Raw genomic sequence first — 26,279 nt, forward strand, 5'->3', positions numbered from 1 at the left:
CTTTCCAAAGCGAACCAGGAAGGGGGCGCTGCAGCCGCCAGAGGTGGACGTCGCCCTAAGCAAGCCCTCGGGGGGGGGGGGGAGGGGGGCGGGGGGAGTGCATCACGTGGCGTTAGTTGGGACGAGGCCACTGGGTTGGGCTGGTACGTTAACTCCGCGTCCTCGGGTGTATTCTGAGAGAGCCGAAGCTTAGGGGAAGTGAGAGTGGGAGGTTAATCCCAGATCCATGGTCTCTGTGGAGAGGGAAGCGCCGTGAAGAGCGAAGCGCCGTGAAGAGCGAGAGTTTCCATCGGGCGTGGGAGGGAAGATGGGGAAACTGGCTAAGAGTAGTCCGTGGGAGGTCCTCGGGAGATAAGGGGTCCGTGGAGCTCCGCGGGCCCAGGGATTGGTGTGCGTGTGTGTGTGTGGGGGGGTGGGATGGGCACGGAGGGTGTCTGAGGAAGACTGCTCTGGGCACAGCGAAGAATGGTATTGTGTAAAGATTAGCCTCTGGCATGGAAGACGGTCTTGACTCTGTCCCTGACGTTCTGTGTGCTGCGTGGCCTGTTGCTCCATCAGTCCAGTAGTTCGAATCATCTCCAAGTCCTAGGCCTTTTCTGCCCCTCTCACTCGCCAGCTGTTTGTAGCGGTGAATTGCTGAGATTGCCTCTTCTCTGGCCTTGTGCCTGAACACCAAAGTCACAGCCCCAGACCCACCCCTCACTCACAGCCCAGTGGGGGGCCAGATAGTGACAGCCCAGAATGGTGAGGCCTGGGCTGGGGGAAACAGAGGAGTTAGGGCCGGTATGCGGGAAGTACAGGGCCCTGTGGGAGCCAAGCGGAGCAGAGGGCTCCTGACTCAGCCTGATGGGTCATAGAGCTTTGAAAGGATTGGATGGGGGCGGGGCCTTGGAAGAGGCTCCACTTCTAAGAAGGGGAGATATTTGAGCTGAGGCCTGAAAAATGAGTAGCATCCTATGAAGTGTTAAAAGAGAGGTGACACAGATCTATATGTGACTCATCTGTATGAAATGGCATCCAGGACATTCTATTATTGGGGGAAAATAATGCAAACTGCAATACAAAAAAAAAAAAAAGGAATGAGTAGCATTCTTCTGGGAAAAGGTGCAGTGTCCGGAATGGGTGTTTCAGGCAGAGGAAATGACATCTGCAAGGGCTTGGATTAAGAAAGCGTGGCTCGGGCTTCCCTGGTGGCACAGTGGTTGAGAGTCCGCCTGCAGGTGCAGGGGACCTGGGTTCGAGCCCCGGTCTGGGAGGATCCCATGTGCCGCGGAGCGGCTGGGCCCGTGAGCCATGGCCGCTGGGCCTGCGCGTCCAGAGCCTGTGCTCCGCAGCGGGAGAGGCCACAACAGTGAGAGGCCCTGGGGACCCCCTTGCTGCCCTGGCGAGCCATCTGTCACAGGTCCCCTAGTCCAGGATCCAGCCGGTTGACGGGCTGTAATGTAAACCCTTGAGGGCAGACCCTAGGCTTGTTCCCTCAGAGCCTGGTGGTTCAGTGACTGGCCTTGAGGTCGACCAGAAGCTGGGCTTGAATCCCAGCTCCCCCACTAATCAGATGTGTGACCTTGGGTAAGTGACTCAACTTCCTGATCTGTCAAATGGGGATATAATATTGGGTTTCATGAAACCAATCTCATCATTTTAGAGAGCCATAAAGAATTAAACATATAATTTATATATTATATATTTTAAAATATATAACTTTGTAGATGGTATCAAGGAACCCAAGAAACAACAGAGAGACTTAAAAACGGGCTGCCACGTCAGATGACACTTTGGCCTAAGTTATGGAAAATGCAGTTGCTGAAACGTGAATTCGCCAGCTCGAAGATATGCTACTCCAAACGTAATTATTTAAAATTTTAATACTGAAGTTATTAGCAGCAGATTATATGTTTTTTTAATTCCTTGTTTCAAAATCTATAAGAATCAGAAATGGAGTGATTAATTTGGGGTACCCATTAATAACCCACTTCTTGAGTGCTGGGTCAGTGTTACCTGCTCCCATGCTACGACTCAGAGGTGAATATGCAGGGAGACCCTTTTTACTCCCTCTGGTTTTAGGAGATGACTCAGGAGGAAAGGCTCTGTCTCCACACCATCCCCGCTGCACACACACCCTGCCTTCTAGAGGGGCACCATTATATTCTTCCTTTATTGGCTGTCCTTGTATAATACAAATCTGCAAGTTTAGATACAAAAAAATCTGGAAATAAAAGATAGAAAAGTACCCGCCAGGCACCCCCTTCCTTCTTCCCGGACCCCTCCCCAGCGGGCACCGACGTGAGGTAACTGAGCATCTTCTTCCCCTTCCCCTTCCCCCCTACCTGCCTCCTGGGCCCCCAACTTGGCCCCCTACCCCCATGAGACCCTGGCCCAAAGAACATGTGGGCCCCCAAGGGGAGGGGAGGGGTGGTAGGGGTGAGCACAGCATTGGCAGTGAACGCAGCAGGTGGGCAGAAGGAAGCCCTTTGTTTGTGCTGTGTATGGGGGCGGGGGAAATGACCAAACTTGGGGTGGGCACTCGTTTGGGGCCGAGGAGGGCCCCCAGGTGGGCATCCCTCCTCCATCCCACCCAATACTGGAAGGTAGAAGGTCAACAACAGAAACTGGGAAATACAGCTTGAACCGAGGGCACTCGGTGGGATTGTGGCCATCCCCCTGGGTCTGGGTTCCGGGGAGAGGGGGCCATGCCAGCCTAAGTCTGGCAGAGAAATGGGTCCCTTAGCCAGGCTGGGTCCGTCCCTGAATTCCATCCTATCGCAACCTGGGCGTCACAATGTCGGTTCTGTACTGGTCGTGGGAGGTGGTCGAGAGAAGGGTTAGAGAGGTCGTCAGGAGGGTGCAGCCCCAGGGAGCAGGACTGGGGAGAGGTTGGGCCTCCACTCCCAGGTGTGGGGCTCCTGGAGATGATGGGGTGACTCAGGCTACAGTTCAATCTCGAAGGTCTTCTGCAGGTCGCCCGAGAAGGGGTTGGAAGGCTTCTCTACAGCAGGTTTGCCTTCTAACGCTGCCCACTGGGCCTCAAAGGGGTCCAACTCAGGGGCCGGGGCGGGCGCTGGCTCTGGGGGCCAGGGCGCCCCATTGGGGCGAGGACGGGCCTGGCCCCCAGGGGCGCTGGGTGCTGCAGGGGGGGGGAAGGCCCCAGCTTTCCCAATCAGGGTGGCAGGCTGGGGCTGGAGCTGGGCGGCTGAGCAGAAGGCGTTGGCCACCATCTGTGAGGGTGTGATGCCCACCACGGGCACGCGGGGCATGGGCGGGTAGCCCAAGCCCGGGTAGGCGGGCACAAAAGGGGGCTGCATGTGTGGAGGCGGCAGGAACACGGCCACCTGGGCAGGCGCGGCGTCGAAGGGCCCCACGGGGGCGGGGAAGGGCTGCAGGCCGGGGGGCACGGCAGGCACCGAGGCTGCCTGCTGCTGCGCCTTTGCCACCTGGGACACCTCCTCCAGCCACCTCTCGGCCTCCGAAGGGGTCCGCTTGTGCCCAGGCTGGAAGGCAGCTGCAGGGGGCGCGGAGGGCTCACCCCAGGCAGAAGTCCCTGGAGAGAGGAGAGGGGCAGTTAGGGGGCATGGGCTGCAGCAGAGAGAACCCCAGGCTGGGGATCAGACTCTGGACCGGGCTGCCTTGCCGCCTTGCACCCAGCTCTGCTCTTCATTAGCTGCATGGGCTTTGGGCAAATGGCTTGACCATCCTGGACCACAGGTCATGCAGTGCTACGAAAATTCACTTCTGAGATTCTAAGGTCCTAAGATGAAAAGTCTAGGCACGACTGACAATCACCCAGGCCGGCTTCCCTTCTGATTGGTCAGTAGCAAACCTGTTACTAAATATGTTTTAATATCACCCTTGGCTCTAATATTTTGACACTGTATTGTCTTAGGAGGCTAAGATTCTAAGATTGCATGGATCTTCCTCAGAGTGTACTCTTCTAACATAGTGGGTAAGTTTCAGCGTTTTTAAGTTTGTGTTTTCTAAGATTCTAGAGTTCTAAATTTACATTGTTTGTAATTCCAAGGTGCTTCCACGTGTTTAGGATAAGCACGTGGCTCTAAGGTGATTCCTTGGCACTGTTTTCTCAGAGAGCACTCTTTTAAGGTTGTAAGATTCCAAGGTTTCCTGGCTCCAAATCTGTTAGGTTCTAATATCTTGTGATTCAAAGGCTGTAGGTTTCTAGATTTTATGGTTCTAAGACAGCAAGGTTTAAAAACTGATTCCGTGGTTCTAAGGTGACCCCATAATTCTTATGTTATCTCGTGGTTCTAGGATGAACCCGCGGCTCTGAGACAACCCCGTGGTTCTAAGATGATCCATGGTTCTAAGCCTGTGGGATTCCCAGATTCCCAGAGTCTCTGCAGTAGCCCTGAAAGGAGCAGGGGGATGCAGGAGGGGCACTGCAGGGCATCTGCCCCAAGAGAAGGGCTGAGTTTACCTGTTGAGGCTGGCGGTGGCCCTGGTGCTGGCGCTCCAGCACTGGCAAAAGATGAGCTGATCTGTGTACACAGGGCGCTGATGCTGTCGCTGTCACTGGCATTGGGAGGTTCCATCTCAGGCACTGGGAAGTCAGGGAAGGGTGGAGGTCAACGAACAGGCCCAGGCTCTGCCCTTGACCCCATCCCCGCAGGTGGCCCTCACAAGGTATGTGGGTTGGTGGGTCCACTCTGCAGTAACTAAGTGGCCACGGCCACAAAAGTGGTAACTGCGCACACGTGTGTGTGTACGGCATCTGAGTGGTATGACAGCCAAGTAGCGTGTGACATCTGATGGCAGTCACGGGGATCCCAACCCAAGGAGGACCTCAAGAGCTGTATGTAGCCGCAAACCAGAAGAAATATTTTAAATGCTTGACAATATACATTAATTTTAAAATATGTTCAGGGAATTCCCTGGGCGGTCCAGTGGTTAGGACTTGGTGCTTTCACTGCCAGAGCCCGGGTTCAATCTCTGGTCAGGGGACCAAGATTCCACAGGCCGCGTGGCGCGGCCAAAAAAATAAATTAAAAATGTTCAACCACACGTATGACAAGAGCACCGACTAGTCAGAATGGATATTGCCCACGCTGCTGGTCACTCTGGGGATCATCTGTCTTGCTCTGAGTGCAGAAGTGGGGCCCCACCAGGCCTGGACCATAACATATGTCATGAGGGCAGAGATGCACCTGTGCCTGCAAGACAGGACACGCTGAGCAGGTGTGGTGGCCTCGTGAGGGCTTAGGATGAGAAAAGGCACCATCCAAATAAACAAGAGGACCGTCAAGTGTGGCGTGTGACAAGTGCCTGTGACAGCTCAGCGAGCGGCTATCTCCAAGGGAGTGTGTGTGATGCTCCTATGAGCGTCAGAAAGAAACTAGCTGTAGGAGTCAGCAGGTGTGACGTGGGGCTGCCCAGGTGGGACAGTAGGTGGCTTCCAGGTCATTTCTATGATGACTGTGCCTGTTGGTCCAAATGGGTGTGCAGCTTCTGGGGGGTGGCATCTGAGTGTGACTGAAATCCAGGTTGTGGCATCCGACTGTGATTCCCCAGCGTGAGCCAATCTGCCTGCGTGATGTACGGAATTCGGCATGAATTAGCCTATGTGACTTGTGATTCACACAAGTTTGTGTGAATCCAGGTGTGTCATTCGTGAGCGTTTGATAACCTGTGTGTGTGATTTCTGAATGGGACACCTGGATATGTGCTTTCTTTCTTTCTTTTTTATTGAAATATAGTTGGTTTACAATGTTGTGTTAGATTCAGGTGTACGGCAAAGTGATTCAGTTATACATATATACATATATATATATTCTTTTTCATATTCTTTTCCTTTATGGTTTATTACAGGATATTGAATATAGTTCCCTGCTATACAGTAGGGCCTTGTCGTTTACCTATTTTATATACAGTAGTTTGTATTGGATACGTGCTTTCTAAGTGTGTGTAATGGTAACACCTGGTCCTGCAACTTCCAAGTGTGTGTGATTTTTGATTGCCCATGACTAAGTGTGTGACTAAGTGTGTGTGACACCCGCAGTGGAGTGGGACATCTGCGTGAGTCCATGAAATTTTTGTGCGGCAAGTTACATCCAAGCAAGTGGGCAACTGGCTACAGGCACGCGAGGCTGCTAAATGAAGTCTGGGGTGCCACCTCTCAGGGAGCAGGTGTGGCAGCCCTGGGGGTGTGCTTAATGGCAGGTTCCTTAATGAGGACAGCAGATCTGAGGGCGCGTGCAGTACCTGGGGTGCTGCACAACATGGAGTGAGCGTGCGTCATTCTCAACGAGCATTGGCATCTGCTCAGCAGTCACCTTTTGCAGTAGCCCAGCCTCCTGGATACAGATCAACACCTCCCACACCAGTCCCCAGGGCCATAAGGGGTAGGTGTCTCGGATTTGGCATATGGAAGCAGGAGAGCCCGCCAGACCACATGACGTCGCTGACAGCTGGGAGGAAAGGCAGCTCTCCTGCCTGTCTCCCTCGGGCAAACCATAGTTCCATGCCACCTCTCTCCTCCCTTTTTCCCATGGCATACATTTTTAAATCACAACATAGGCCATCTCTCTCCTTTTCCCCGTCCATGGCAGACATTAGTAATCAAACATGATGCTTTTCTCTCATTGAACTCTTTGCTCACCTTACCCCTCACCAGTAGAGCCCTGTGGCTCTACTGGCCAAATGCTGAAAGAAAGGACTGGTCCTTGCAATTCCATCTTCCCTCGAAGACATGGCTAATCGATGATGATGGGTGCTGCCTCTGCACAATCCTTTACCCAGAAGCCACATCACGAATCCATCACTATGCACCCTGACCCCATGATCCCCATGCTCACTTGTGCCCTTCACCTCATGTTTCCATAAGCCAAATTCTGGGAGTCATCTCTCGGGCAAAACATAATACTCCTGCTCTCTCTTCTCGCTTGCCCATGGCAAACTTTGCTAATCAGTCATGTGGTGTGCCACCTCGCTCTTTTCTCTTGCTCAAGTCAGACACTGTAAGGAGATCATGATGTCTGTCATCACTCTATTCTCCCTGCCCTAGGCAGACATTGTTAATCACAATTCTTCTTTCCTCTGAACTCATGGCTCTACTGGCCAAAAGCTTGGAGGGAGCATTAGCCTATGGTGCCTCAGTCTCCTCTTGAGCAAAAACATGGCATCTGGGCAGCTTCTCTCCTCTCCCTTGCCCATGGAAGTCTTGCTAATCAATCATGACATAATGCCACTGCTCTCATGTCCCTAACTACAGCAGACAGTACTAACTGATCGTGAGTTACGCTACTTTTTTGCTATCCCTTGTCTGGAGCAGACATTGCTAATCGATCACAGCTTACACTACCTCTCTCCTCTCCCAGACTGATGGCAGACATTGCTAATTGATCACATGTTGCTCCTCTCCTTTTGCCTGTGGCAGGCAGTGCTAATTAATCATGGTGTGACCTAAGTGTCCATCGACAGATGAATGGATAAAGAAGATGTGGCACATATATACAATGGAATATTACTCAACCATAAAAGGAAACGAAATTGAGTTATTTGTAGTGAGGTGGATAGACCCAGAGTCTATCATACAGAGTGAAGTAAGTCAGAAAGAGAAAAACAAATACCATATGCTAACATATATATGAAATCTAAAAAAAAAAAAAAATGGTTCTGAAGAACCTAGGGGCAGGACAGGAATAAAGACACAGACGTAGAGGATGGACTTGAGGACATGGGGAGGGGGAAGGTTAAGCTGGGACGAAGTGAGAGAGTGGCATGGACATATATACACTACCAAACGTAAAACAGATAGCTAGTGGGAAGCAGCCGCATAGCACAGGGAGATCAGCTCGGTGCTTTGTGACCACCTAGAGGGGTGGGATACGGAGGGTGGGAGGGAGATGCAAGAGGGAGGGGATATGGGGATATATGTATACATATAGCTGATTCACTTTGTTATACAGCAGAAACTAACACAACACTGTAAAGCAATTATACTCCAATAAAGATGTTAAAAAACAAAATCATGGTGTGTACCACCTCTTCTCTATCTTGCTTACAACAGACAGTGGCATTGATCCGGATGTTCCCTCCTGCTGAGCCCCAGGCTCACCTGTGCCCTTCACCTGGAAGTCAGTGCGGCGCTGCAGCGTGGATGGCAGCTCATTCAGCCGTAGGCTCAGCTGCCGTTTGAAAGGTGAGTTCTTCTGGCTGAGCGCCGGGAACCCACGGAAGGAGCCCTGGCGAACCAGCTGCTCCAAGGGGGCATGGCGCCGGGGGATGGCAGCCGCAGTGGTGCCTGCAGCCACTGGGGTGCCCGCCTCACCCTTCTCGCCAGGGGATGTGGTGGCCGGTGTTGGGGACACGTGCCCAGGCTGGGCAGGGCCAGGAGCCGCAGTTGGGGCAGCTGCTGCCTCTGCTGGAGACATGGGTGAGACAGGTGGTTAGATAGCTCACCTTGGCATTGGAGGCCTCTCCTACCCAGACCCCTTGATTGTTTTCCAATGCTGCCTTCCTCACCCAATGCGCCCTGCCCTGAAGACAGGCTGGTCAGTGCCCCCAAATGTCGCTCATCCCCACCCAAGCCAGGACCACTTTCCCCAGGAGGCCCGTGGGGGAGTCGTCACCCAACCTGACCCTCTGTGTGTCTCAAGCTTTCTGTCCCCCATCCGTCTTCCTCTGCTGCTTCTGCTATTTCTCCCTCTGAGACCTTCTGTCTCCCTTTCTAATTAATTTAACAAACACTTTTTTGGTGCATGGATTGTTCCAAGTGCCTTGCAAGTATTAACTCATTCAGTCCTCACAACCACCCAGTGAGGTTGATATTGTCATCATCCCCATTTTACAGATGTGGAAACTGAGGCCCAGAAATGGCAAGTGACTTGCCTGAGCCATAGTGTGAAGGAAGGGGCAGGCTGACTCCAGAGTCTGAGTTCCAGATGACTGCGCTAACCTGTCTCTCCCTCTGGCCTGGTCTCTCCACATCATGCTGTCTTCCTCCATCATTCCATCTGCTCTGCTCTCTGTCACCTCCCACCATTCTTCCCACCTCAACTACCTCCTCCCTTCCTCCAGTTGCTACCCATTGTTCTAGACCCAGCTTGGCATACTTCTGCCTCTGAGGAGTTTTCCAGATTGTTTCAGACCCTTAGCCTGGGCTCCCTCCCCTCTGGGGCTGTTCTCAGTCCTCTGCAGGTACCTGGTCTCCCCGCTCAGCATAAGAAGCGGGCTCTTCAATGGCAGGGTCTCCCCACCCCTGCCCATACACAAACACACAGCCATCCTCCCATCAAGGCGTCACCTGAGCCGCAGCCTGAATGCTAGTGAGGTTAAACTCAGGCCCAGAGAGGGCAGGGAGGGTGCCCAGTGCTTCTCCCACCTTCCATGAGGGGGCGGTGAGGCTCTTGCCCAGGCCAGGCTGGGGGCAGTGGAAACAGCCCGGGACACGTTGGAACTGGGAAACCACCTCTGCCCGCCACCACCTTGGGCTTCAGGAAGTCTCCTCCCCTCTCCGGGCTCCAGTTTCCCCAACTAAACCTGGGATAAACATCCCTCTGCTGCCTTCCCAGGTCTCCCGAGAGGGTCAGTTGAGGCAGTGAATGTTCAACGCTCTGGAATCCCACAAAATCTTGGTAAACAACTTGGTGGAAAGTGCACTGCTCCGTGACTCCTGAACTGAAGAGACCTCTTTGTGAACATGCGGTGCCTTGAGACTGTGAATCAGTGCATCGGCAAAACACTGTCATGTGTTCGGCAAATCATATACCACACTTTGTAAACTCTCATTTTTGCGGTGCAGGCTCTCAAGTGCTTTTTACAATGCAAAGTACCTGGAACGTATAATATCCTTAGGAAACAGCAAAATCCTTTGCAAACTCTAAAGCATATGACATTCTTTGTAAATTTGAACATCCCATATAAATAGTAAACTCAGTGTACTCAGTGTGTTCTTTTGCAAACAATAAAATATCATATAGGGACTTCCCTGGTGGTGCAGTGGTTAAGACTTCGCACTCCTACTGTAGAGGGCCTGGGTTCGATCGCTGGTCAGGGAACGAGATCCCGCATGCATGCTGCAACTAAGAGTCACATGCCACAACTAAGGAGCGCGCCTGCCACAACTAAGGCCCAGTGCAACAAAATAAATAAATAAATATATATATAAGACAGGTTTTCACTAAAAAAAATATATGTACTTAGGCCCTCCGTTAACTATACTTTGTAATCTGCTTTACCAATGATAAAATTCTTTATAAATTCTAATAGATGATGTAAACAGCAAAATATTTTGTAAGCTGTGAACTCCTTAACTTTGTCAAGAGGTTTGTAAATGGTCACATAGTTTACCAAGAAAAACATATGTTGTAAACTCTAATATTCTAGCAAGTGATAAAAACTTGTTTTCCTAAACTTTTTAGCTAGAAATATTTTAAACTTACAGAAAAGATGTAATAATGGAACAAGGAGCACACATGTTCTCTTGTGTTAACTTGTTACCCTTGTTAACTCTTAACAAGTGTTAACTTGTTACAGTATTTGATCTGTCTCTCCTTCCATAATCTTTTTTCAGTATGATTTAAGAGTACGTTGCATACAATAAACAAGGCATGGAAACAACCTAAATGTCCATCAATAGATGAACGGATAAAGAAGATGTGGTAATATATATACAACGGAATACTACCCAGCCATAAAAAAGAATGAAATAATGCCATTTGCAGCAACATGGATGGACGTGGAGATCATCATCCTAAGTGAAGTAAGTCAGAAAGAGAAAGACAAATATCATGTGATATCACTTATATGTGGAATCTAAAAAAAAGATACAAATGAACTTATTCACAAAACAGAAATAGACTCACAGGCATAGAAAACAAATTTATGGTTACCAAAGGGGAAAAGGGAGAGGGGATAAATTAGGAGCTGGGGACTAACGGATGCACACTACTATATATAAAATATAAATATAAATACATATAAACAACAAGGAAAAAAAAAAAAGAGTAAGCTGCAGACAGCTTACCCAGCCCTAAAACCTTCAGCATGTACCTAAGAACAAGGACAGCCTCCTACTCCACAGGACAACTTCTTACTTGGGAAGTTTAACATGGATATGATACTGTTAGCTAGTCTACAGTCCATATTCTAATTTCCCCAACTGGTCTACTCATGTCCTTTATGGACGTTCATATATATATATTTTTTTCAATGTATATATTTTATATACATATATTCAATATATATATATTGAATTGAATGTTGAATATATATCTGTATATACAATATCCATGATTCAATTCAGGATCGCACGTTACATTTATTAATATTTGTCAAATCTCTTCAGTCTCCTTTATCCTGAATCCCAATTCAGGATTCTTTGTAAATTCTAAGCAGTGTTTTCCAAAAATGTAAAAACTAGAAACAGTTAAAAAAAGTAAAATAAAGTTAAAAATTACATTTTGACTCAGCACACAATACACGTAAGTTTAAAAACCACGGTTTGAGAACTTATAAACTATTTGCCTTTGACCTAGAATGTTAGAGTTTACCAGGTATTTTTCAAACTTTCATGATGGCAACCCAGAATAAGAAATACCATTAACATGGTAACCCGTTCCATACACACACATACACACACACACACAGATATACTGACATAAAAGTATCATTGAACTATACTTACCCTTACTACATTCAATTACTCTGATATTTTCTATTCTTTTCCATTTCATTTCTTAAAATGCTAACCACAACCCAGCAAGCTGACTTCACAACCCATTAACAGGGTGGATACACAGTTTGAAAAGCCTGGGAACATTCCTGGGTTAGCAGATAATAAAGCTCTCGGTGAGCTTTGCTGGGATTTGTGGCCAACAGAATATTGCCCAGAGGACTCCTTAAACTGAAGTACACTTTATAAACTGTAACCAAACTTTGTGGTTGGTGCTTTGCTTTGTATTTTTTACTTAAAAAAATCTGGGGGGGGGGGCTTCCCTGGTGGTGCAGTGGTTAAGAATCCGCCTGCCAATGCAGGGGACACGGGTTCGAGCCCTGGTCCAGGAAGATCCCACATGCCGCAGAGCAACTAAGCCCATGCGCCACAACTACTGAGCCTGTGCTCTAAAGCCCACGAGCCACAACTTCTGAGCCCTGTGCCACAACTACTGAGCCCATGAGCCACAACTACTGAGCCTGCGCTCTAGAGCCCACAAGCCACAACTACTGAAGCCCATGCACCTAGAGCCTGTGCTCCGCAACAAGAGAAGCCACTGCAATGAGAAGCCCGTGCACCACGGCGAAGAGTAGCCCCCGCTTTCCACAACTAGGGGAAAACCGGTGCACAGCAATGAAGACCCAACACAGCCAAAAATAAAATAAATTAATTAAAAAAATTTTTGTTGTTTTGGGTTTTGTGTGTGTGTGTTTCCTTTTTGCTTTGTAAACTGTAGAGCCCCTGTACCTACCTCTGCAGCTCTCCCCCCAATCTGGATCCCTTGGCCCCACCCTGGGACCATTCGGTGCCCAGCCCCGCCCCGCCCTCCGGGCAGCGCCCACCTTTCTTTTTGTCAGCAGCCTCTCTCTCAGCCGGCCGCCCACCCCCAGACAGGCGGAAGGAGCCCTCCCGGGCGAAGCTGGTGCGGCTGGCATCAAAGGCAGCCGTGACTCCGCACTCCTTCTCCCGCCGCTGTTTCCGCTCTAGGCAGGCCGCAAACGCACACCCCACTGCGTGGCTCAGCCTCTCGCCCTGTGGGAAGAGGTTGGGGCAGGATTAGCGACGTTGTGCAGTGCAGACCGGACGCGGGGAGCCCCGGGGTCCAGCAGCTGGATGCTGGGTGACTCCGGCTGAGTCCCTTCACCTCTCTGGGCCTCAGTGCACATCTGCAAAATGAGGGACAAAAGACAGAGACAAGAGTGTAGTACCGTATGGCTCCATTTTTTTTTTAAGATTTTTTTTGATATGGACCATTTTTTTAAAAGTCTTTATTGAATTTGCCACAATATTGCCTCTGTTTTATGGTTTGGTTTTTTGGCCGCAAGGCATGCGGGATCCCAACTCCCCAACCAGGGATCAAACCCACACTCCCCGACATTGGAAGGTGAAGTCTTCCCTGGGCTGCCAGGGAAATCCCTGGGTGGGTCCACTTATATGAAGTTACAGAATGGGCAAAACTAATCTATGGTGAAAAACTTCAGAACGGTGGTTGTTTCTTAGGGGTGGGCATAGGGACTGACTGAGAAGGAGTATGAGGGGACAGTCTGGGGTGGTGGCACTGTTCTAGATCTTGATGGGGGGGTTGGGTTATACACGTGTATACAGTTGTCAAAACCCAGCAAATGTACACTTAAGGTTTGTGGTCAGCATGTATTTCGCTTCAAAAGAAAAAGAGCTGGAGACAAATATGAATTCTGCTTAATAGTATGCATGCTGAAGTGTCTGGGGGAAGTATTCTGATGTCTGCGACTTTGAAATGCATCCAAAAATAAGATGGAGAGATAAGTGATATAGTAAGCCCAGACAAATGTTAATGGCAGGATCTGGGTGGGGGGTGTCCAGGTGACTGGTGACTGTGCAAGTCTTTCGACATTGCTGCATGCTTGAAAATATTTTGTAGTAAAGTATTGGGGTTAAAAACAACAACCCCTGTTTCTTGAGTGCCTACTTGAGAGATGCCAAGGCCAGAGAGCCTGGGATTGATGCTGGCTTCCCACTTCCCAGCTATGTGATCTCAAGAAAATCACTTCCCAGTACCCAAGTCTCCTCGTTTGTAAAATGGGGGCTCTAACAGCACCCACTTCACAGGGTTGTTGCAGGAATTAGGTGAACAAATATATGCAAGGCATGCAGCACAAAGCCAGACACAGGGAAACTCACATATGTGTCAGCGGAAATCTTGTGTAGCCCCGGGCTGAGCCCTGATTTGCATCCTTTTATGGAATCCTCACAACAGTGCCAGGAGGTGGACAATCTTATGAACCCATTTGACAGATGAAGAAATTAAGGTTCAGTCAACATGCCCATTATAACAAGTGAGTGGCAGAGTTGGGATTCTAATGAGGTATGTCTGACTTCTGTTCCCTAAACAAGATGCTCAGCCACCTCTTAAAGTTGAACTTGGGGACAAAAATCCTCAACAAAATGCTAGCAATCTGAACCCAGCAGAATATTAAAAGAATCAAGTGAGATTTATTCCAGGAATGCAAAGTTGGTTTAACATATGAAAATCAATCAACCACATTAATAGAATGAAGAAAAATCCCCACATGATCATCTCGATTCTCACAGAAAAGGCATTTGACAAAATCCAGCACTCTTTCATGATAAAACACTCAACAAAGTTGGAATAGAAGGGAACTTCCTCAGCCTTATAAAGGACATTTGTGAAAAACTCACAGGACTTCCCTGGTGGCACAGTGGTTAAGAATCTGCCTGCCAGTGCAGGGGACACGGGTTCAAGCCTTGGTCTGGGAAGAACCCACATGCTGCGGAGCAACTGAGCCCGTGTGCCACAACTACTGAAGCCTGTGCGCCTAGAGCCCGTGCTCCGCAGCAAGAGAAGCCACCGCAATGAGAAGCCTGAGCACCACAACAAAGAGTTGCCCCCACTCACCGCAACCACAGAAAGCCTGCGCGCAGCCACGAAGACCCAACGCAGCCAAAAACAAACAAATAAATAAATAATAATTTTAAAAAAAGTGTGATACTAGCATAAGGAGAGACATATAAACCAACGAAACATAACTGAGAGCTCAGACATAGACCCACACATCTATGGTCAATTGATTTTCAATAAGGTGCCAAGACCATTCAGTGAAGGAAGAATAGTCTCTTTATCAAATGGTGCTAGAACAACTGGATACAGTATGCACGTGAAAAAAAAATGAAGGTGGACTCTTACCTCACACCATTTACAAAAATTAACTCAAAATGTATCAGAGACCTAAATATAAGAGCTAAAACTATAAAACTCTTAGAATGAGACATGAGGTAAGTCTCTACAACCTTGGATTGGCAATGAATTCTTAGATATGACACCAAAAGCAGAAGTAACAAAAAAAATTGATAAATTGAACTTCATCAAAATGTGTACATTTGCACATCAAAGGACACTATCAAGAAGGCGAAAAGATGGGGCTTCCCTGGCAGTGCAGTGGTTAAGAGTCTGTGCTTGCAATGCAGGGGGCGCAGGTTCAATCCCTGGTCGGGGAACTAGGATCCCACATGCCACGGGGCCAAAAAAAAGGAAAGTGAAAAGACAACCCACAGAATGGGGGAAAAGTTTTGCAAATCACGTAACTGATAAGCATCTAGTATCCAGAATATATAAAGAGCTCTTACAACTTAACGGTAAAAAGACAAACAACCCAATTAAAAATGGGTACAGGATTTGAATAGATATTTCTCTAGAAAAGATATACAAATGGCCAATAAGCACAGGAAAAGATGCTCCACATCATTAGTCATTAGCAACATACAAGTCAAAACCACAATGAGATACCACTCACACCTACAGGATGGCTAGAATTAAAAAAAAGTGTTGGCAAGGATGTGGAGAAATTGGAACCCTCATACATTGCAAGTGGGAATGTAAAGTGGTGTCGCCACCAAGGAAAACAACTTGGCAATTACTCAAAAACTTAAACATACTATATGACCCAGAAATTCCACTCCCAGGTATATACCCAGAAGAATTAAAAACAGGTATTCAAACAAATACTTGCATATAAATGTCCAGAGAAGCACTGTTCATAATAGCCCAAAGGTGGAAACAACCCAATGTCCATCAATGGATGGATAAGTAAGCAAAATACGGTATATCCAAAATGTGGTATAGCCATACGAATATTATTCAGCCATATAGAGGGAGCAAGTACTGGTGCGATGCTACGACATGGATGAACCTTGAAAACATTATGCTACATGAAAGAAGCTGGTCACTAACGGCCAGTATACACCTCCCCAAAGAGCAGAGGGTGTGCCCCTCTTCATGCCTCCCTCCTTTACGTAGTTGGGATGAAGATGTGAAGGCTGGAGCACGCACATTCATCTTGGATCATGGAGTGGAAGCCATACTCCAGCATAGCAACGAGCCATGGCCCTTGAGTGGAGAGGAGTCACACCAACGCTGTGCTGCCTGCCTGGGGACGTCTTTCACATGAAACACAAATTCCTATTTCACCGAAATCGCTGGTATCTGAGGGTTTTCTGTCGCAAGCCTCAGAATCCCGTGAGAGTGCTTCTCAGAAGACAGTCCATTTGTCTCTTTCATCAGATCCTCAGAGGGGATCTTGACGCCCCCCTCCCCCCCAAAATATAAAGAACCACAGGCAAAATGAATCGACTCTGAAGGATGAGTGGGTACCCTGGGGGGTGTTGTTTCAGAAGGGCCCAAGGGGGCTGCTGGGGGCAGGAAACTACAGCTTGACTTGGGTGAGGTTTAAAAATAAGCAAAAATTCACGGAGCTGTGCCTGGGCCATCCGCGCATGTTACTGTACGTATATGCTCCTCAATGAGAAAAGTTAGAGAAACATGAAGAACTACCGATAACAAGGAGGATGATGAGAACCAATGTCTTCCTGAGTGCTTCCTATATGCCAGGCATTGTTCCAAATACTCTGTGTCAACCCCCTCAAGTCTCACAATAATCCTCTGAGTTATGGGCTGTGAATACACTCCCTTTTCCAGATGAGGTCATGGAGAGGAGAGGTAAGGGGAGTGACTCACCTGACACCACACAGCGGGCTGGGGTTGGGCGTGGGACACCAGGGCATGGGAGACAGTCAGCTGGCTTTGGGCTTCAGTGATACTCACGGAGTCCTTGAGCGCCAGGAAACAGTGGCAGATCCAGCGGCGGGTGGTCCCATCACGGCAGATATAGGAGAAAGCCTTGTCCAGGTTGCGGTCAGGAGCACAGAAGGAGACTTTTTCAATGGTCTGGTCTACCAGCAGGTCCTGGGAGGCACCAGGGAGGCCAGGAAAGGCATGTGTACTGTTTTTCATGTATTCACTTAATATTCCCTTTGTGTCTGCTCTATATCCTGTCCTGAACGGGGTGGGGATCCTGCCCTTGTTGAAACAGCTGTGGGCCCTGCTCACATGGGGCTCCCAGTTTAGTGCAGGAATCAGACTCATCACCAGATGGAGACTGGCCAGAGTCACAGCCACGCTGTAATGAGGGAGGCACAGGCAGGGGGCTCAGGGCTGGGATCGGGGAGGCTCAGGGCCTTTCCGGAGCAAGAAGACGTGCCTGACCCAAGTTGGACGGGAGTCAGGCAAAGCTTGCTGGAGGGTGTCAATCCTGTTCAGTCATTCACCTAACTGTCTTCGTGCGCTGGCTATGTCCTTGGGCAGTGTCTGTGCTAGGGGCAGGGAATTCAATGGTGAGCAAACAGATACCCGATCCCGGCCCACGGTGCTCCCATCTGGCCAGGTAGATGGACAATAAACACATAACAGCTAACATTCGTTGATCGGAACACTTCTGCTGTACCAGGCATAGTTTTAAACTATTTGCATGTACTTTCTCATTTAATGGTTGGGTCCATTTTTATCCCCATTTTTGCAGATGAGGCAAGCGAGGCACGGAAGGGTTAAATCTCATGCCCCTCATGCCCAGGGTCACCCAGCTGGTAAGTGGGTGAGCTGGGATGCGAGCTGAGGCGGCTGCTCTACGGTCTGTGCTCTCACCCACAATCCATGCTAGTTCCCAAACAGCCACAGGACTCAATCCTGAATTACGACTGTGAGGTGCCGACATGTTACAGGAACACACGGCTGAGTCCAGAAGGTCCCTGAGGGAGGGACATCCTAGAGGTGGGTGAGAAGGCGTCCCTAGCCCCATTCGAGCAGGGTGAGGAGAGGGGCCCACTGGTGCCCACTCCCAGGCCCACGGGCCCCCTACCTTGGTCTTGTCATCTACCACCCGGAGCCCATCGGCTGACACCCACAGGACAGACTTCACAGACTTCCGGCCCATCTGGAGTGGAGGAGGAGGACAGAGGGTGTGGTCAGGGCTGGCTCTTCTGCTCTGACCTTGCCCCCTCCCTGCTCCAGCCTCTCACTCACCGCCTTCAACTTCTTCACAGCATCCTCACACACGTGCATCCCCCGGGACTCCTCCACCTCCACGTGGCCCAGGTACTTGGTGCGAAGGGGATGGGAGAGCATGAAACAAGCAGAGTAATCAATCATTCCTAGTGCTCACCGCGCCGCTGCGAGGCGTCACACAATGTCCTAAGCACATCACATGAATTAACTCATTTACTTTTTTTTTTTTTTTTTTTTGCGGTACGCGGGCCTCTCACTGTTGTGGCCTCTCCCGTTGCGGAGCACAGGCTCCGGACGTGCAGGCTCAGCGCCCATGGCTCACGGGCCTAGCCGCTCCGCGGCACGTGGGATCTTCCTGGACCGGGGCACGAACCCGTGTCCCCTGCATTGGCAGGCGGACTCTCAACCACTGCGTCACCAAGGAAGCCCAACTCATTTACTCTTTACCTCAACTTTGCAAGGTGGGGACCTTTTTTTTTTTCTTGGCCGCGCCACATGGCTTGTGGGATCTTAGTTCCCCTACCAGGGATGGAACCCACGCCCCCCTGCAGTGGAAGTACGAAGTCTTAACCACTGGACTGCCAGGGAAGTCTGGGTACCCCATTCTTATCCCAGATATACAGGTGAGAAAACTGAAGCACAGCATGGAGTAATGATTCCCACCCTGCCTCTATCCTTGGCCTTTAACACATCCCTGGTGTCCTTCTGAGTGCCAGCGTCTGCATCTGCGCCTGAGGACTGGCCCCAGGCAATGACTGATAGGAGCGGGGGTACACACGCCCCAGCTCCCTCACCCCGTGGGTGGGATGGCTCGATTTCCCACAGTTCCCTAGTGGCATCAAGCTCAGCTGCTCACAGCTATAGTTTAGTAAGACACCCTTTACTGGCTGCCTTCCCTTCCTCACTCTCACCAGCATTTCCTGCACCTCCCAACTGCCCCTCCCTCGCAAGGTCCGCTTCTAGGGGAAGGGAAAACAAGGTGGCAGGGGGGCGCTGTGACCATCGTCTGTTGTCACCCAACCAGGAAGGGAATGAGTGGAGAATTGAACCTGAACCCTGCTGTCTCCCTTATAAATTTTCATGTGTGTTGTAAAGGGTCGTGGTGGTCTAAACCAGAACGCACTTAACAGTAGAGGGCTTTGCAAATGCTACAGAATTTTTGTGACCTCCCAGTGCCCCCCTGGAATCTGTGAGCTCCCACAGAATAGCGTGACTCCAGGCGGGACGCCCCCCCCCCCCCCGCCAACCCCAGCTAATATTTTCCTGGCACAAGAGAATGGGTCTTGGTTTCTAATCCCAACTTTAAGGGACTCGGGCGGTGCGGTCCTGCTTCTGCAGGATCCGCAGTTCTTCGGGGCTGTGAAGTCTCTTGGGTCTCAGCCACCTCACCGGGCAATGGACAACAGACACGGGACACGCACGCGCACAGCGAACAGCTCGCACACCGCCGCAGCCCCGCCCACACGAGCCCCGCCCACTCACCCTGACCGGGAAGCTGCACGTGCCCTTGCGCACCGCGTCCTCGTCCGCCTGCCACTGGTGTGGGCGCGATGCCTCAGGCACGTAGGCTGGTTTCCGCCGCCGCAGGCTCTGGCGTAGCTTGTTCATGGTGCCCGCCCCGTCTGCTGACAGGAGTGTGAGTCAAGGGTCAGAGGCATGGGGCTCAAGGTGAGGGGAAATAGGGCTCAGGGAGCAAGGGGTCAGATAACATGGCAGTAGGGCTACAGGGTTAGGGGGTCACTGGGTCAGAGGACATGACATCCAGGGAACATAGACTAGCAGCAGTTAGGGGATACCGACAAAGGGGGCAACTGGAAGGCAGGGGAGTGGGAGAGTCGGCAGTGGGGATTCAGAAGACATGGGGCTAAGAGGCAGGGAGGTCTGGGATGTGTGTGTCGTGAGTCACAGCTTTTAGGGGTCTGGAGATTCGGGGTGTGACAGTCAAGAGGCATGATGATCCAAAGTAATGGGAAGTTAAGGCAGTGGAGGACATTGGGGTTAGAGGGCATAGCAGTCAGGGGTCACGAGGTCAGGGGTTTTAGGGGTACAAGGTCAGGGGATGAGGTGGTCAGAGGGCACAGGAGTTGAGACTTGCATGGGTCCGATGTGGGGGACTCAGAAGGTCCAGGGATTGCGGTTCAGAGCCCAGGCCAGAGGGTGCTAGGGACAGGGGTGGGTCTCTGCAACTCTGAGATACAGCCCCTCTGACAAATGTGTCTGTTCTAAGGCAGAGGCCCCTGGGGAGGCGTGCACCTGCGATGTCAGAGGTAGCGATGGAGGTGGTGGCCAGTCACTAAGACAGCCTTTGCTGACTGAGAAGCCATACTGAGTCCCAGGAGGAGTGTGAGGGGACACCTAGGACAGAGCACCAACAGATGAGACTCCGCCTGTGTGTGCAAGCAAGTGTGCAGCTGGTGTGCTCCTTTTTTTTTTTTTTGGCCTCACTGTGCGGCTCGCAGGATCTTAGTTCCCCGACCAGGGATCGAACCCGTGCCCTCGGTAGTGAAAGCGCGGAGTCCCAACCACTGGACCACTAGGGAATTCCCTGGTGTGTCCCTGAGTGTTGTGTGTGAGGGTGTCTAGTTCTGAGCACGCACCTATTGTCTGTGAAGGCTGTACGGAAGGACACAGGTCTGAGAATGGTTGTTGATGAGAGTATGTGTCTGTGAATGCTGTCTGTGTCCAAGAGCGTGGCTGTCATCTGTGAGTGTAGGTCCCTTAAGCTTATGGCTGAAGAGTAAGCTATGTGTGAGAGTGGTGGTGCATGTGTGTCAGGGAATGTTGCCTGTGAGGATGGGTCTGTGTTTGAGCATGAAGCTGCTGTCTTTGAAAGGGTGTGTCCGTGACTGTTGTCTTTGAAGCTGTGTGTCTGTGTGAAGATGTGGCTATTGTCTTTGATGACCACTGCCCATGACAGTGTGTGTCTGTGAGAGTTACCCAAGATACCACATCTGTCCAAGAGTGCAGCTGTTGGTGAGGCTGTGTGTCTGTGGCTGTTGTTTGTGAGGGTGTGTCTGGGTCAGATAAGGTGGGTGTTGTTGCAGAGAATGTGGGTCCGTGAGTGTTATTCTGGGGGTGTGTCTGTATGCAACCGTGCATCTGTGAGGCTGTGTGAGGACATGAGGTTGTCATCTTTGAGAGTGTGTTTGTGTTATTTGTGAGGGTGTGGTGGTGTGAGAATGTGGCTGTTGTCTATGAGAGTGCTGAGTGTTATTTGTGAGACTGTGTCTGTGTGCAAAAGTACAGCTGTTTTTTGCATCCCTTGAGAGTCCCTGAGTCTGTATCTGGTGTCTGTGCTCACCTGTGAGGGAGTCTGGCTGTTGTCTAGGATTGTGTCTGTATGTTTGTGTGACTGTGAACCTGTGGGTGTGGGGATGTTGGTGTGTGTCTGAGTGTCCAAGTATGTGTGTGTGTGTGTGTGTGTGTGTGTGAGACCTAGTCTAGGTGGGTGTGTCTGTGAACGAGGTCACTGAGTGTGCCGGGAAGTCATTTGGGGGTGTCCGCTTGTGAGTGTGATTAAGCCTGTGTGACCGCAGGGACAGTTCCTTTGGCTATGCGAGGCAGACCCACCCAGTCACTCAGCCTTCGCCCTGTCCCCAGCTGGCCACTCACCTGGCTCCGTCCTGGAGGTTTCAGGGGGCCCCAGGGCCCCACAGGGGGCAGGGGGCAGATGCTGCTCTGGCCTCCTGGGTCCGCCCTGCCCAGGGGAGGGAGGAAAAGTTGAGAAGCTGGCTTGGGATAGGGCGCAGTCCCCTACCTCACCCCCTCTTTGGACATCAGCCAGCCCCCCTTCATCTCAGGATCTCTGATGAGAGCCCTGGTTGTCATAGCAACTGTTACTAAGGCAATCAGCCACCTGGTTGCAAGGGCCCAGGAACGAGTAGGTGTGTTTCGGGAGCATCTGCTGGGGATGTCCTGGCCTCAGGAGGCTGTCTGTACCCAAGGGGATGGTGTGAAGGGGGTGGCCTGCCCTCTAGACACATGTCCAGGGCTGCACACACACATACAGTCACATGTGTACATGCAACTCTGGTCCCCAATTGTCCCTAGAACCTGGTCACAGCTCTGCACAATTACACACAGAGACAACCACAGTGACACACACTGGATCACGCAGAAACACGTCAACAGTCACAGCCACTGTAAATACCCGGCTACACATCCAAGTTCACAGACATACAGTCTCTGCTACGGACCATTTGTCCACAGGTATGTAGAGTCCCAGGCTGCCCAGGCACTGCCACAAACGTCTGGTCATATCAGTAAGTGGTATCTTGTCACTTCTCTTTTCTCTGCCATCTACAAAGAGCTGGGTCCGGGCACACCCACTGGGGCAGCCCATGGCCAACCAATGACAGTTGTTTCCTCGGGCACCCAACCAAGATACTCACATTACAGACCCACCCATGTAGAATGACACCCCGCAGGAGGTCACCTATGAGCTCTGAGGCACACACGCTTGTCACATACAGCTCCCCTGCTGCCTGCTGACATCTGGTCAGGGATGCATGCAGACACACTGACACACATTTGGTCATACCGAGTCACACCCAGCCACAGCCACATGTGTTTAATCGTCGACCGGCACACAGCTGCACAAGGACACTCAACCCCAACTGTATCAGTCACACCGACACACCTTTTTGGTCACACACTGTCACACAGCCATACGTCCCAGGCGTAGAGGCACACATTTGGTCACGGTATCAGCCACACGTACATGGATGGTTCCCCATACCCAAGCACACACACAGACCCCGATGGCCACGGCCCAGGCATTAGAGAGGAATGGGCACACAAACTCGGGACACGCATACAACCATCCAGAGACAGTTCTCCCCAAGGACGGACACACTCAGACACAGCCAGACGGTCAGTGGCTCAGAGTCACAGCCATACGCATTTCAGAAACGGTCATGTATGCAAAGTCCCACAGCATGAGTGTCCACGTTACCCAGCCATATATCACGGTCATGGTACCTATTTCACAGTTACCCGCCATCCCACACCCAGCTGTACCATGTCAGACCATCACAGAGAAACACACGGTCTCTCTTCCTGCAAACATGTAAGTCACACCGACAAGTATGGGGCCACATACGATCACAGCCCCATGTGGAGAGACACATAATATCTCACACACAGAGGCATCAGCACACAATTTCCATTACATACACACAAGCAGTCAGGTATGTGCTTAGAAATACAGTGACCCAGACAGAGCATTTATAGCTGTGTTTACACAGAAGACACAGTTCCGGAGTCATGTGTGGAGTCAGGAGACAGTCACTCTGTCACCAAATCACACAGTTTCAAACATAAGCCGCCCGGCACGCATACAGGGACACCCACCCACCCACCCCAAACAGCCACACGGCTACAGACACACACTCTTACAGACCATGACACAGACACAAGTATATAGAGTCACCCAGCATCACAGACATGCAGGTCACACACAAATACAGAAGCCACAGTCACATACACATCCCCCCCCCACACACACACAATCACTGGTGCCACCACACACAGACACACCTATAGTTTGAGTCACATGCAATGAAATAACCCACTATTAATAGTCTGTCAGGGTTTCAGACTCCAAGTCAAATACATAACCCAAATCACAGGTACATAACTATAACTGCACAGAATCACTCAGTATCAACACGCAGACCTAGATATAGTCATTTATACAATCCCGGCCACACACGTAGATGTGGCTTTGAACACACAACCGCAAACATACAAGTCACAGTGCCAGCACACAACCTGTCACATAAGCACAGTGTGACTTCACATACAATGGCAGTCATACACCTAAAGTTGCAGGCACAGTTGTGTGTCATGCAAGCACATGTGTGACACATATAAAATCAGAGACACAGTCACAAACATTCGAAGTCATTAGGACAGTTGCACATGGACACAGAGTCATAGACACAACTCCACTTATAGTCACAACTCCACCCACATCTTCAGTCAGCCACACACATGCCCAACCCCATACTCAACAGATACACTGTCACATACCCAGTTAGAGTTACCGAGGTACATACATGGGGTCACAAAAGACATAAAGACACAACCACATAGTCACAACCATGCACACACTCAAACACAGACAGACTGAAAAGTATAGGGTTCTGCACAGTGAGTGAGCAGCTGTCATATACACATACACAGCCACACAAATGCTGGGGTCACATACAGAGACACAATCACAGACGCTATCGGACACAACCACAAGCACGAAACACACGATTCCTCAGAGTCACCAGCTGCAGCTCACACACATACACACACAGGCAACCACAGTCACAAAAACACAGGGTCACACTCTTAGCCACCTCCCCATCGCTTGCTTCCCCGCTTCCACCCAGGTACCACACACAAAGCCATCATCACCGCAGACGCTGCAGACAGACAGGGCTGCACCAGGTCCCTGGGGAGCCGCCCCCTGGCCCAGCCTGAATCCTGGAGCCTGGGGGGCCAGAACCGGATGGGGAGGAGGTGCATTGTCTGTGCGTGGGGCCCCTCCCAGACAGCTGGGCAGCCCCAGGGACAAAGAGGGTGGCCCAGGAGACCTGTGCCCTGGGACCCTTGACCAAGTCTTTTTGTGTATGGGGTTGCCTGAAATTCCCCTTATTTTATTCAGGCTTGGGGGGGATAGAGTCCCAGGCACAGAGACCTTGTTTTGAGAAGGGTCTGTTCCTGGGACGCCGCCCAAGCATGGGGGGATGCTGTGCCCCGGACGCCTCTGAGGCCTGGGGACGCACTGTGCCAGGAATCCCCCCGGGCCTTGGCTTGGTGGGGAAGTTGTGGGGGCCCGGGGACCCCATTCTCAAGACCTTGCCTAGAGGGTTGCTGTGAGAGAGCCCTTCAGGCCGGTAGGGGTTAAGGATTGCGTCTGGTCTGGAATCCCCTCTTAGAGGCCTTGACTTCATAAGGAGGTTGCGTCCCAGACCCCATCCCCAAAATCTTGCTTAGGGGGTTGTACCTAGAATCTGTCCCCCTGTCCTTGATTTTTTTGAGGGGGAGGTCTGTGTCTGGGATCCGTATCTCCAGAGCCTTGACAAGACAAGGCCTGTGCCCGAGACCCCTGTCTCCCAAGATCTGGCTTGGAGGGGAGCCGATTCCTGGACCCCCACCCAGGACCACCCTCCCCAGCCTTGGCACCCTCTCTCCATCCGGGCGCCGCGGCCGCCTCCCACCCTCCGCCACATCAGCAGCGGCGCCGCCCCCGACCCGAGCCCCCTTCTCCCGCCCTTCTCACGCTGGCCGCCGCGCTGCGGGACATCCAGGGCTCCGGCGCCCCCGCCTCCCGCGGCCCCGGCTGGGCCCGGATCCCCGAGTGCTGCTGCTGCTGTGGCGGCGGCGGCAGCTCGGTCTGACGCGGGCCGGGGCCGGGGCCAGGGGTATGGTGCGGGATGCAAGCTCGCTAGCCTGCTCCGCTCCCGGGAGGATTCCGTTCCAGGGGCGGGGGAGCGCCCCTCCCGCTTCGGCTCCCCGCCCCAGCCCCGCCGCCTGCTGGATATGCAAAGAGACCCCGCCCCTTGACCAGCAGGCCACGCCTATACGCAATCACGACTCCGCCTCCTCCGGTGTGGCCACCGCCCTGCCACGCCCACTGGCCAGTCCTGGACTGAGCACGCACGTGAATCTCGCTGACACGTTCCCCTAGGTCCATCCAGGCGTGGGCTCCCTTCCCCTCCGTGACCCCTGACCTCAGATCCCCTTAAGTTCCGCGTCCGAAAGATTTGCTTCGGGAGGCGCCTCGCGGTCTCTCATCCCCAAATCTTCCAGCTAACCCCACGGTTCTCCCAGCCCAGCGGGGGCGGGCAGAAGCGGTGACGAGGCACTTTTGCCAGGAGAGGGGGAATGAACAGACCCCGGCGTCCTGGTGCGCGATCGGTTCAGCTTTGGGGGTGGGGGCGCCAGGCTGGGACCGGGGAGCGGTTCTGGCCGCCCAAGTGCCCCCGCACCCGCCCAATCCTGTGGGTTTGGCAAAGCAGCTGGCAGGGGCATTAAGGCCCATTAGCAAAAGCGAGGTTGCTGGGAGCCGAGTGGAGGGAGCCAGGAGGCTGGGAGGTGGTGTGTGTGTTGTGGCGGAGCCGGGGGGTGGGGGTGGGGGTGGGGGTGGGAGGCCTTCTCAGCTGCCACAGCCTTCGGAGCAGGTGGTCAGCACGTGCGGAAGGGGCAGGGTGGGGGGTAGGGAAAGGGGAGAAGGAGGGTCCCCGCAACAGATGGCCCAGGCAGGACTGGGGCTTTCAGACAACA

General features: G+C 51.6%; 1 protein-coding gene and 1 long non-coding RNA gene across 9 annotated transcripts; one reads left to right on the forward strand and one right to left on the reverse strand.

The window, feature by feature from the left end:
- Positions 1-420: 420 nt before the first annotated feature.
- LOC117201811 (uncharacterized) lies at positions 421-12,311 on the forward strand. Of its 4 annotated transcripts, XR_007474505.1 has the most exons (5): positions 421-1,569; positions 1,710-1,846; positions 3,881-3,940; positions 8,018-8,149; positions 8,801-10,100. It is a non-coding gene; the product is annotated as an uncharacterized LOC117201811 (long non-coding RNA). The 4 variants fall into 4 exon arrangements; XR_004483947.2 differs by lacking the exon at positions 8,801-10,100 and adding an exon at positions 10,523-12,311 and having other exon boundaries at positions 421-1,846; XR_007474503.1 differs by having other exon boundaries at positions 421-1,846.
- On the reverse strand, positions 2,137-26,123 carry NUMBL (NUMB like endocytic adaptor protein). Of its 5 annotated transcripts, none has more exons than XM_033430913.2 (10): positions 25,276-26,123; positions 21,612-21,696; positions 19,482-19,624; positions 18,018-18,092; positions 17,854-17,928; positions 16,764-16,904; positions 12,508-12,697; positions 8,066-8,368; positions 4,430-4,552; positions 2,137-3,538 (listed from the first exon to the last, which is right to left on the reverse strand). In XM_033430913.2, exons 1-10 carry the CDS (start codon positions 25,297-25,299, stop codon positions 2,928-2,930), a joined length of 1,770 nt encoding a protein of 589 aa, XP_033286804.1. In that variant the 5' UTR covers positions 25,300-26,123; the 3' UTR covers positions 2,137-2,927. The 5 variants fall into 5 exon arrangements, with proteins under 5 accessions (XP_033286804.1, XP_033286805.1, XP_033286803.1 ...); XM_033430914.2 differs by having other exon boundaries at positions 19,482-19,621; positions 25,276-26,121; XM_033430912.2 differs by having other exon boundaries at positions 8,066-8,371; positions 25,276-26,120.
- Positions 26,124-26,279: the final 156 nt, after the last annotated feature.

This window comes from Orcinus orca, chromosome 20 (genome assembly GCF_937001465.1).
Source record: "Orcinus orca chromosome 20, mOrcOrc1.1, whole genome shotgun sequence".
Lineage (NCBI taxonomy): Eukaryota > Metazoa > Chordata > Mammalia > Artiodactyla > Delphinidae > Orcinus > Orcinus orca.